At 51.3% G+C, this 12,906-nt stretch overlaps 1 protein-coding gene across 10 annotated transcripts in view; it reads right to left on the bottom strand.

Moving 5' to 3' along the window:
- Positions 1 to 12,906, bottom strand: part of PCNT (pericentrin) — a 130,415-nt gene that overhangs the window by 54,326 nt on the left and 63,183 nt on the right. For all 10 annotated transcript variants that reach the window (XM_044385194.3, XM_044385384.3, XM_044385223.3 and 7 more), the window contains 5 exons: positions 10,719 to 10,870; positions 4,919 to 5,079; positions 4,467 to 4,705; positions 2,778 to 2,940; positions 2,022 to 2,234 (listed from right to left, as the gene is read on the bottom strand). In XM_044385194.3, coding sequence (XP_044241129.1) covers positions 2,022 to 2,234; positions 2,778 to 2,940; positions 4,467 to 4,705; positions 4,919 to 5,079; positions 10,719 to 10,870 — 928 coding nt within the window. The remainder of the gene's footprint in view (positions 1 to 2,021; positions 2,235 to 2,777; positions 2,941 to 4,466; positions 4,706 to 4,918; positions 5,080 to 10,718; positions 10,871 to 12,906) is intronic.

Raw genomic sequence — 12,906 nt, 5'->3', positions numbered from 1 at the left:
GGACGGACCTCACAGAGATGGGACCACTCGGGCCGTGGGTAGTGAAGACGAGGCTGCCCCCCAGCACAGGGCTATGCGGCTGCTGAGGCCCCAGCTCTCAAGTCCTGACACCCTGGAGTACACACGTTTACAGGGTAACTCGGTGGATGGGGTGTGGGCCCAGCCACCCCACGGACCCTGAGGCTGGGGCAGTAACACCTGAAAACGAGCGGAAGGGGCCCCACACGAGGCACAGGATCCACAGAGCACACGTGCTGACTCGCCCCTCCCCGACACGTGCCTGCTCACACACGCTCACATACACGCACGTGCCTACACTCACACGAGCACACCTGCACACGTGCACTCTCACAGAGCAACACACCCACACTCCTGTGCTGTATACAGGCTCACACGCAGGCTTGCTCACACATATGCTTGCTAACACAACTGCCCACGGGCACACATGCTCTCACGCATGAATGGACCCTCGCTTGACACCAGCATGGCTGGGCACTGGGCAGAGACGGGAGCAGGAGAGAATGGGACAGGCGCAGGGTTGGCGAACACAAGACATGGGCCTGAACAAGGACAGAGCAGACATACGAGGAGAACTAGACACACAGCTTACGGTCAGCAGAGGGAAGTGCCTTCCACCGAGAGAGACACAGGAAGCAGAACGGGTCACCAGAAAGAGCACAGGAGGACCGAGAGGTGGTGGGCCACGAAACTAACAGAAGACACCGTGGATCAGTTTCTCAGAAGTCATATTAATATGAAATCCACAAGAGACACAATTGGAGGTGGAAAGACACTTAAAGAGTGAAAACGACATACCAGAGAAAAAACAAGGCCACGTTAAGTTTTCAACATCAGAAGTTTACCTCAAAAAGTGGAAAAGGGACAGAGATATGTATAGGTAGACAGATGTTATCAAAAGAAAGCCGAGCAAGAAGAAGTCTGGAATGATTACACACAGACCTTCCGGAACATCCCATGTGGGTGGAAACCAAGAGCCACCGACAACTCACTGCACCTCAAGAAACCACGGCCCGTGGGACGCACCTCTCAGCACAAGTAAGCGCCCGCCCAAGAGAGCTCACGGGATGAAGGAGGCCAGAAAGAATAAAGACAAGGCCCAAAACCAATGAGTGGAAGACAAAGAAAACGGCAATGACCAGCAACCCCAAGAGCTGGTTGTATACTGAGGGAAATTAAAAAGAATAAAAAACTGGGGAAAAGAAAAATGACTTTCCCGAACTGTTCGGGGTGGCACAAAAACGGCTAAGGCTGTGCCACAAAGGGGACCTGTGCACTACGACCCACGCGAGCCGGAGACCCAGGCGGCAGAGGCGGCTCGCTCCAGGCCCGCCGCGGCCTCAGTGGGCGCGGAAGCACGGGGATGCGCACTGAAGCCGGCCGGGGTGAGGGCAGGGGAGGAGAGAAGCTGGGGAGAAGCCGAGGGCGTGAGACACGCGGTTCGGGGGAAGGCTGAACCCACACGGAGGTGCCTCCTGCAATTCTGCCCCTGAGGACGGCGCCACCCGGCAACTCAAGGATCCCAACTCTTCATGTTTTCACTTTCATACTTTAAATACTTTAAATACCTGAAATCACAACAAACTTTCATTACAACTATGTTTTCCTACTTAAGGTTAACATTACGCTGTTTTTTTAAATTTTAAATAAAAATTTTAAGTAGCCCGCATTTTCCCACAGTCTTGACTACTTGCCTCAAACAGCAAAAAGCTTTCACCGAAAGCAGCGACATTTTCAGTAGCCTCCTGTTTGCCAGAGGCGATTCTGACCTCACACAGGCTTAAGAAGGTTCAGTGGCCACCAGGATGACCAGCCTCTCTACCAGAGCGGCAACCCCGGACGCACTGTGCCAGCCGGCACGCACGAAGGCCCCTCTGCTCAGGGCTCCCGCCTTCTTTCCTCTGCCGCCAGCAGAGTGAGCATCGGTAGAAGACAGCTCGGCTGCTGCCCCTGCTCCCGCCCTTTGCAGCTCCTGCCTCGACCCCAGAGCCAGCAGTTCTTACCAGCTTCTCTCTCTCCTGCTTCTGCAGCCAAGGCCTCCTTTTGGGTCCACAGGACAGAGTTCTCCTCCTTCAGCTCTGCCTGCTGCTGGGTCGCCCGCTGCAGCTGCTGCCTCAGGCTCTCCAGCTCGACAGCGAGGCCCTGCTCGGCCGTCTCCTTCTGGCCCAGAGCTTCCTGCAGGCTGGCCTTCTCCACCTTGAACCCTTCGATGATGCCTGAGGAGACGGGGAGAGATCCAGCTGTGGCAGGAGCAAAGATGGGCCAGACGAGGGCATCCCAGCCCCAGCGAGACGTCAGCCATGAGACGTGAGAGCTGAGTGGTCACGCCTGTGTCCCGTTCCTGGATGGACAGCACAGGGCTGGTGCACCCAGGAGGTGCAGGAGCCACTGGACAAGGTGACACGTACAGGACACCCCCACACCACACCAGCACTCGGCACAAGGGGGTGCCCAGGCACCAGAGGCGTGGAGGTCAGACGGACCACAAATGTCACTTTCTGGGGCACCCACTGCCTGTGAAGAGAAGACTGGCACTCACCTCACCACACAAGGCAACGCTGAGGTTGTCAGCTGGGGAAGCAGCGCTATTGCGCCTGTAATTTGGGTCACTGAGGAAAGTCGCTGAGGCCTCACACCGTGCATTGTTTTAGTTTTACATCTTGCTTTTAACACTTCTGTTAATACCTCCCTTCTATTTACACCACGTGCCTCTGGCCTGTGTGCTCCTGCAGCCTTTCCTGCCCACAGCCGACGCTCACCCTGCGCCTGGTGCAGCTCCAGCGTCAGCCGCGACCGGGCCGCGTTCTCCTCATCCAGGCGCTCCAGTAACTCCTGGTGCTTTCTCACGACCTGCGCGGTCTCCTCGTTCTTACAGCTAAATTCTTTCTCAAAACGAGAATGGATTTGACGTGCTTCCTCTAGCTGTTAAAACACATTTGAACACCGGAACTGCATGTCAAAATAAAGCTTACGTTAACACCAACAGAACAAGAATTCTGGCATACGCAGAGTTCTGACAAAACCACAAGTACTCTCTAAGAAACAATACTGACGTTCAATATTGCGTCAGTTACGAGACAAATCTGCCCATTCAACAATTTTCAAGAAAGAAAAATTTTGCAAACACAACGCAGCACAGAAAAGTCACATGTTTACGAACTATCGATACCACATATCTGCACAGTAATGCTGTTAAGGAAAAGGTGCATTTCAAAGGTCACGAAAACTGTCCATCGAGATTCTAGAACCTGGTCAGGGATGACCACCTGGCACTCCACCGGTGGAGGAGAAGATGGGGAGGCCGTGGGTGGGATGGGTGGGAAGAAAGTCTCCTTGGGCTGGTAACCACTGCAGGCAGGGGGCCTGGTGCATCTTTACCACCTGCAGACCCTCCCTGACTCAGTCACCACAAGGCCCCTCTGGGCCTCCTTTGATGCCAGCCAGGCCTGGCTCAGTTCCAGGCCCCAATCCCACCTTCCTCTCCTGGCAGCCACGCCCTCCCCCGCCCAGCCTGAGGCTCCCCAGGCCATCTACAGGCTGGAGGGCCCAGACTACCTCTGAACTCAAACACCTACACGCAGCTGTGCTGACAGACACCTGAGCACCTAGCCTGGGCCTCCCTCCACCTCCTTCACACTTAATGCAACTCCAGCTTCCCCAGACCCTGCCTCTGAGGGCATCTATTGGTTTCCCCTTGAAAACAGCCCAGAGGCTCCCTCTTCTCATACTTTCACCAGATAGGGAAAACTTACTCAAGGATTTCTGGGATGTAAACAGCATTAGCTAAAAATGCTTATTTTCTAATTGGGCTGGACGGGAAAAAGAATCTATACTGGTTTTCATACATTCATATTTAATGTCTCTCAACTGTCTAAAATGTTCTAAAAGGTTAACAAATATAATTCCCTTTGCTGGTGATAATCTCTAACATAAATATATTCAATGTGAAATTAAAATGGTGCAGAAGGTGAAGCAGAGTAAAGGCGAGAGACTGCACCATGTGTCCTTGACCTGACACTCAGCTTTTACTTTCCACTTGCAGTAAGCCTACTACTTCCAGAATTTCGGTTCAGGAAAAACACACAGAAGAATATCATTGGTAGTAACAGAAGATCAAAACAATATGAGAGGAAGGGAGGTGCACACCCAGAATTGAGTTTCTTCCCCCAAACGCCCAAAGGAGGAGAGAACAACGAGAGGAGACAGATGCACCCGGAAAGAGCCAACGCCCCTTCTCACCCTGCAGGTCACAGTCAAGAATCAGAAACACATGTGTATGGCACCCAGCAGAGTGCCTGGGAGCTGTGCTAGCCTCATCTATGAAGCTTATGTCAGGAAAGCATCCAACCTATCCGCTTAGTCAACCCATTATCCTTCCCGGAAAAAGAGAAACACTAGCAGGAGCCAAAACAGGGCCACAGATGGACGCACGTGGAGCCAGGCCTCACCTGCCTGGTGGAGTCCAGAGCCAGCTCCAGCAGGCCATCCACTGCCAGACCAAGGCTCCGGTAAATCCTCCTAATTGGCTGCTCACACTCCAGAGAACTTTCTGGGCTCATGAAAAAGCTTTCACAGATGTGACTGCTAATTTCAGCCTCTGAAGACATCTCCACACATTCAGGCAAAGTCCTGTCCAGCTCCAGCAGGGCTGCCTCGGACCCAGGCCACGTCTCTTCAAGCACCGGTGCTGCAAAGTGAGCAAACACAGACACCTACATATGCCACGTGAAAACAAGCTCACACGACCAGTGCTGTCGAAGGACGAGCACACCCATGTCCCAAAGACAATGACCCATCTCAAGCTTCGGGAGCTCATCCAGCTCAGCCCCCGTAGGAAAGGAGGACAGCACCCAGTGCCCCAGCCCCGGGGCTGCAGGCTCAGGGCTGTCCTGGCACTCACCTGCAAACAGGGCCTGGCCGCCAGACTGCACATCAGGTAGGCCCTCGTCCTCCAGACACAGCCCCACGCGCTCGCCGATCCGGCTCTTCAGGGTGATGGCAGCCTTCAGCATCTCTCCGAACAAACTGAGCAGCCTTCGCAGAGCATCTCGGAGCGCTCTCCTGAACAAAGCACACAGCAGACAATGGGCTGTCAGCCATGACCGTAACCCTGTCTGACTCAGACAAGAGGGGCACAGCCCAGGGGGCGGCTCTGCCAACAAGACCAAACCTCTGGGCTGCTCTTCACTCTAACAAGACATCATCTTATTGCTAGATTTAATGGGCTCCTGTCCCTACTCGCAGCCTTTCTGACCCGCAGGAGGAGAGCCCTCTCTGTCCAGAGCACAGGGACGTAGCTGGGGGCAAAGTGCTGCCATCTGTGTGTAAACTGGAGCCGATGCAGGGTCCTCACATCCAGGAGATGCCAAGGCCAAGTGGGCAGGAGACAGGCTCATCTACCCCCATCCATTCACATACTCCCAACCCCACCATGGGCCTGGGACAAGGTCGGGACTGAACAAAACGCATGGAGAGCTGCCCCTTACAGAGCAAAGGAACCAGGGGAGAGACACAGGAAGGGTGGCTGGGAAGGAAGCAGCGGGGCAGACTATGGAACATACGAATAGCTGGGGGCCCAACGGTTCCCTGCTGCTGACCAGGCCACCAGAGGTGGCTACCAAGAGCTTGAGGGCAGGCAGGCACAGGATGTGGCCCTGTGGGGGGAGTGGGCGGAGGCAGGCACGAGGATGACCGCGGATATGGTGGGTCGGGGAGCCCAGGGGTCAGCTCTGCTCTGAGAAAACAGAAGTCACCCTCAGAGCTGGCCCCACCTCCTCCTCATACCCTGTCCAGGCCAGGATGGCTCCAGGCCCCACGATGACCCTCAAAAACGCTGAACTCTTGTGGGTGTCGGGGAGTCTGCAGCTGCCACTCGCCCAGCTGGCCACATCTCCCAAACACCTGGAATCCTCTGCTGTCTGCCATGTGTCTCCCGTGTGTGGAGCTGGTCATGCTGCACCCGCACTCGCCTTGGTGTCTGAGGACAAGGGAGGCACAGCATCGAACCACCAGACAGCTATAAACCAGTGCTAAAAACACACATAAGCTCTTCACGCAGAGCTCTAAAACCATGAGAAGAATTCAAGGAGGTGTGGACAGAAGGACAAGGATGCCCATTCTCTGCACATCCAGTGCAGGGGTGAGCGAGGCCTGCCTGCCACGGCCTGGTTTCTCCTGACCTTCAATGACGCACACATGCACAGGAGCTGCTGTGGACAAGGGTCCGGGGCTGCAGCAGAGAGCGACAGGACTGCCAGGCACTGCACAGAGACAGCGGATGGAACACGGGAGAAAGGGGTCCAGAGAAAGGCCCCCCGCAAGCCGAACTGTCCAACACACGAGGCTGAGCCAGCTGCTCAGACAAAAAGGAGACTTTCCTGACATCAGGTACAAATAAACGGATAACTCAGCAGCCCCTGGCACATGGCAGACGTATGCGAAAAGCAGAAATAAAGCTCTGAGACCACAGGAGAGAAGATCTGTATGGTCCCAGAGTAGGACCTTCTTAAATAAGACTCCCCCCCCCCCAAAAAAAAGAGTTAAGATGGCAGAGGAGTAGAGGACCCCTCTTTCAGCTGGTCCCGAGTCGAGCTGGATGGGTACCAGACCAGCCCGAACATTCACGGAATCAGCCTGAGACGCAGGAAGATGCATCTGGATCTCTACAAACGAACATCTCCAGCGCTGAGTACTGAGGTACGAAGCGGGGAGCCGTGAAGCTGCGCACAGATATCGGAAGATAAACAGAAGGGGGAGGGAGCTGCTGCGTTCGGGTGCCAGGAAGCGGTAGCCACCTGCACGGGAGAGCAGAAGGACTCGCGGACCAGCACCCGCGAGAGAGCAGACTGAGACCGTGAGCAGGGGAGCGCGTGCCACCAGACTGAAACAGAGCTCCGGTACACTCACTGGAACCAGACTGAGACCGGGAGCTCCGGGAGCGCGGGGCTGGCTGGCGGCTGGTGGTGTTAGAAACACAAAGGACAGAGACGCGCCGGCCCTGGAAGTGAGGGCTGGGACACCAGGTGTGGGGCGCACATCCCAGGATGCTGCAGGGTTGAGCAGCACCAACAGAAACAGAGCTAAAGTGGCCAGAACATCAGTGGAGAACGGTCTGCGATCCCTCTGTTCTGAGACAGAGGCTGAGATTCGGCCGCTGCTGCTCTGACTCTCAGAAGAGGCACAGCAAACCGCCAGGGAAAGCCGCCAGAGAACAAAAGCCTGGGAACACCGGCTCACAGCGTGCCCATCCCCATTCCCCCTCGCAGGGGACACGGAGACTCTACCCAAACAGGGCTGCCTGAGTATCTGTGCAGCAGGCCCCTCCCCCAGAACACAGAGGCAGGCTGAAAAATCAAGAAGCCCACATCCCTAAGATCCCTATAACACAAGGGCGCACAGCCTGGGTCCTGGTCAATAATTTGGGCTCTGGACAACCCTGCAACCTCTCCTCATCAGAATGAGAAGAAGGAGAAATCCCCCCCAGCAAAGAAAAGACAATGAGTCTGTGGCCTCTGCCACAGAACTAATGCATATGGATATAACCAAATTATCAGAAATGGAGTTCAGAGTAACAATGGTCAAGATGATGTGTAGACTTGAAAAAAGTATTAACGAAAATGTTAATGAGAATACAGAATCTCTAAGGGTGGAAATGAGAGCGAATCTGGCAGAAATTAAAAATTCTATGAGCCAAATGCAGTCAAAACTAGAGGCTCTGACGGCCAGGGTGAATGAGGTGAAGAACGTATTAGCGAATTGAAGGATGGGTTAGTAGAAGAGAAAGCTAAAATAGAAACTGGGCTCAAAAAAATCCAATCTCAGGAATGTAGGTTAAGGAAGATTACTGACTCAATGAAACGTTCCAATGTCAGAACTATCAGCATCCCCAAGGGGGTGGAGAAAAACAGAGGTCTAGAAGAGATATTTGAACAAACTGTAGCTGAAAACTTCCCTAATCTAGCAAAGGAAACAAGCATTCATGTCCAAGAGGCAGAGAGGACCCCTCCCAAGCTCAACCACGACAAACCAAACACTACCTGTGCCCACTGTTAAAACGACTAAAGGGACATCACGTCAACAGCGGAGCCAGGAGGCAAGCAGGGGGAGCAGACCCAGTAGAAAGAAGCACCTGGCACCTGGGTTTTTACCAACCCAGCAGGAGGACAGGTTCTTCCTCCCAACCCCACCCCCATAAAAGCCCAGCCAACGAACGGCCACCACAGCCCAGCCAATGAAACATTCACAAAAGGTTTGCTACTGGGACTCCAGTTGGTTTCATGCTTAAAAATGATGCACATTTGCATTTGTAACTAAGTGGACTGACTTAACCAGAACTAGTTTAGGACTTCAACAGCCATCACAAGGAACTGCTGATCTCCCTAAACTTGTTTTCCTCAAAATTAAATTAGAAAGCCATGCCTCCTTAACAAAAGGGAAAAAAAAAACCTGAATGGGATAACTATTTTAAATGGTATCTTGAGGCTTCCAGATATTTTCGGATTGTTTGCCTCTTTACAAAATATTACTTCTAAACTGAGGCAAACTGGGGCACCCCGGTGGCTCAGTTGGTTAAGCATCTGCCTTCACCTCAGAGCCCAGCATCAGGCTCCCTGCTCAGCATGGAGCCTGCTTCTCCCTCTCCCTCTGCCTGCAGCTCCCCCTGCTTGTGCGCTCTCTCTCTCTCTCAAATAAATAAATAAAATCTTTAAAAAATATATAAATAGTAAATAAACTAAGGCAAACAATTGAAAGAAATCAGAATGGCTTCTGAGGCCTCTTTACCTTCCCCCCCCCATCCCCTCTGCAGACAAGCGGCGACCACCAAGTACAGGGGTCCTGCCCCCAGTGCCATTTTCCTCTATTCTCTCTGACAAGCTTCCCTTTTCCTCTGAACCTCTTCCCACTCCCTCCTCTCCTGAACCTGATAAAACCTGCCTCTCTAGAGCCTTCTGAGGACCTGCATAGACCTCAAGCTTCTTACGTTTTCTGAACTAAGACCAAACTGCGAGCCATAGTTAGAGTGTCCTTAAAGTAACTAAGGGCTCTGACACGTTTGCTGAAGTAAAATTTTAGCACAGTTACTCAAACTTACCAATCCGGTTTCTCACATTTATATCAGTTAGTCCACATGCTTGTTGGTGAGGGCAATGCCAAACACTGGATGAAATTAGCCCAAAGGAAACACCCCCAGGGGGGATTTAGAGAATCCAGCCCTCGACTTCCATCAGGATGCTACAACACTCTCGGGAAATCACTGAGCAGTTATCGTAGTTTTTTCTAAGTCTGCCGATTGGAAGAAAACTCAGGCTTGTACACAAAAGCCTAACAACCCTCTTCAAGACCATTACAATGAACTCCAAATAGTCTTTTTTAGATGCTGAATCCACCTGGGAAGCATTTAACTCTCTCTCTGTATTTTTTAACAGGCTGAACTGGGATCTTTCTCTTTTAGTTGAAAAGCACCAGGACAAAACTGGAAACTGCCCACTCCAGATTTAGTGACTATGGCAAATCAGCTGCTTACATCCTACATGAGTCACCTAAAAAACTGCTAAAATTCTTAACTTTCAAATCTGGCAAGTAAAGGCCCCTAAACAAGACCAAAAAACTTACAGTTTCTGCTATTGCAAAGAGCCAAGACACTGCGGGAGAAAAGAAGAAAACTATTACAAATGTAAACACTTCAGTTACCTCCAGCCCTCTAGCCAGCCTTTTCTTTTATTTTCTTTTTTTTAAAGATTTTATTTATTTGAGAGAGAGAGAGAAAGAGAGTGAGAGAGCACAAGCGAGGGGAGAGGCAGAGGGAGAAGCAGGCTTCCCAGTGAGCAGGCAGCCTGATGCGGGACTCGATCCCAGAACCCTGGGATCACGACCCCAGCCAAAGGCAGACGCTTCACCCAGGCACTCCTCTAGCCAGCCTCTTCTGACGTAGGAGAGGACAACCAGGAAAGGTCCTTCCTGGCACTGAGGGACAAGACCACTAAATATGAAACACCGGACTCTTGATCAGCAATGCCTTTGAGGAAAGACCTTGATCAAAAGGGAGAAGTGTAAAAATTAATAAAAGAAAACTTCGATTAGAATGTGCTCAGGAAGCCAGCAGGGGGAGCTCTCAAGGCCGACCAACTGCAGACCTATCAGGAAGACGGGCACCTCGACAAGTTACTGCATTACTACTCCAGTAGGAAGAACGAGGGTTTCCTTCTGCCCCAGCAACAGCTCAGCCAATGGGAGCCAATCACAACTCGGCCAATGAGAAACCACTACACTTTCAACACCCAGTTTACTCCAATGGACTTTCTGTTTACAACAGTCCCAGCCCTCCCCCTCTATAAAAGAGCTTCCTCTGCTCTGGTCTTCAGACTTGCTTATGGTGCTGCACTAGCTAGCTTGTCCTGTTATTCCTGAAAACACCCAACTTCTGCTGGTAAAACAAACAAAAAAAGTGACAATTTAATTTTAAGGTTAATACCACATTATAGCATCATATTTTGTAATCTGGCAAAATGTGAAGATTTGGCAAAGTGAGTGGTGGGTATATAGGTATCTTACATTACTGAGTACTTTTCTTGATGTTTAAAGTCTTTTTAAATGAGAAGAAGAATGTGGCACAGGGTTCCACCCCGCCAGGTATCACTGTGCACTCCCGCCAGTGGAGAAGGCACTAGGGCAGCTGTGACAGAGAGGAGTGTGTGACTGACCTTTCACGGTCAGACAGGTCAATGTCGGACTTCAGCATTGAGATGAGATTTGCGCCTTCCTGGTTTTCCCTTTCACGCCTTTGCTGTAGCTTCTCCAGTTCAGAATGGCACTCTTCCACCTCGTGACTTAAGGATAAAATTTGGTCTTTCAGCTGTTGAGGAGAAATTGTTACAGCTTTACTTAAAACAATTTAGTTAGGAATAAACTACTTCAAGAAATACTCATCATCCCAGTTAGCAAAAATATGGCAAAATATGACAGTGATTAAAGGTGAAAATTACTAATAGGGTTCCCACCCCCATCCCGCCATTATTCATTGCCTACAAAAACAGAATACATAAACATTCTAGCCTGCCCCAGGCACCAGGGGGAAGGGACAAATTCACCAGAGATTATTCTCATGAATAAGAACTCAAAATCTCCTTTAGTCATTCAGAATAAATATTAATTTCCAAGCAATTGAAGATGATTCTTACATATTTCTCCTTGAAAAAAGAGCCAACAGAGGTGCCTGGGCGGCGCAGCCAGTTGAGATCTAACTCTCAGTTCTGGCTCAGGGCATGATCTCAGGGTCCTGGGATAGAGCCACAGTCAGGCTCTGTGCTTGGCCGGAGTCGGCTTGAGATTCTCTCTCTCCTGCTGCCCCTCCTACTCGTGCACGCGCGCTCTCTCTCTCTCTCTCTCTCTAAATTAAATAAATGAATTTTTTAAAAAAAGTCAACAATCATAGGGTCTCAGTGGGCTGGTCGGGTAGGTGCCGCCAGCTGCCCTGGGCATCCCTGGCTACCATGGGCTCCCCAGGCTGCTTGAGCACTGACCACAGGTCATTGTGGTTTTGTCATGCAGCTTAGTGAAATGACAAGTGTGTCTTCCTAGCAATAGAGTGACCTGAGCCCACTGCCAACCACAGTTCTTTCTCAGGGTTGGCTGAGTTTACTGACAAGAACATGGGCGTCTCCCCACAGAAGATGAAGGAACAGAGAACGTGACAGAGCATGACTGTGCACACAGGCAGCAGAGAGCCAGGCAGGCCGCATGCCTGTCCCACGCTGCTGTCAAGTATTGGGAACAATGGGTGGGCAGTGGATCAGCCAATGGGTGATATGCCTACTGCCTCTAGCTCAGGATCAGACGGGTGGAGCCCCAAAGCAAGTGGACTCCAGGTGGAGAAGCCCTGTGCTGGGACACACCCAGCTGGCATGGACATGTCTTCATCCAGGAGCAGGAAAAGCAGGTTTGCATGGGTTAGAAAACTGGTAAGAGGATACCAGAGTAGGACCCGTAGAATGTTAGTACAAAACGGAAACAAAAACCAGATAAAATAAGAGTGTAATTTTGAAGCCCCTTACTGCAGGAATGAAAGCAAACTGCAAACATAATTTTAATGCCGTGCTTGTAGGGAAATTAGAAAAAAATACAGATTCTATAGACCACTGGTTATGTCACACTAAGATGGCAAACAATGACCAAAAACAAACAGAAGAGAAGAGAAGACGAACAGTGAACCCAAGGTCTGACCGCACATGAAACTGGTGCCCAGACGGCTCCAGGCATGGTTTGGCCCCAGCTGGTGGGGTGTGAACAGGCGGCAGACGTGCCGGACTCACAGTATGGAGCCCCATTCTCAGGGTCGGCTGCGGGGTCAGGTAGCCACACCTGTGAGGGCCAGGAACACAGGCCACCACGATGGCTGATTCCACTCTTTGAGTCTATGGGACATAGACTTTTCCCTTTGCCAGTCCTGCTCCCTCTCTTTCACAAAAAAGTGCGTGGTCACTGGGGAAAAAAACCTAATAGATACGCCTCAAGCGACACTGATCAAAAAAGAGAAAAGTACAAATAAACATCTTAACAAAGCTTTTTTTCTGGGGCGCTTTGGTGGCTCAGTCAGTTAAGTGTCTGCCTTCAGCTTGGGTCATGATCCCTGGGTCCTGGGATCGAGCCCTCATCGGGGTCCTTGCTCAGCGGGGAGTTGGCTTCTCCCTTTCCCTCTGCTCCTCCCCCTGCTTGTGCACTCTCTCTCACTCGCACTCTCTCTGCCAAATAAGTAAATAAAATCTTAAAAAAAAAAGAAAAAGAAACAGTATTAGTATAATCCTGAAAGGTCCACATTGTGAGACTATCTCAAAAAATAGTATAAATAGGGGTGCCTGGCTGGCTCAGCTGGTAGAGCATATGATTCTTGAT

The sequence above is a fragment of the Ursus arctos genome, unplaced genomic scaffold, assembly GCF_023065955.2.
Source record: "Ursus arctos isolate Adak ecotype North America unplaced genomic scaffold, UrsArc2.0 scaffold_4, whole genome shotgun sequence".
Taxonomy (NCBI): Eukaryota; Metazoa; Chordata; class Mammalia; order Carnivora; family Ursidae; genus Ursus; species Ursus arctos.
The sequence above is the reverse complement of the archived record's forward strand: the minus strand, read 5'-3'. Positions and strand labels throughout refer to the sequence as shown.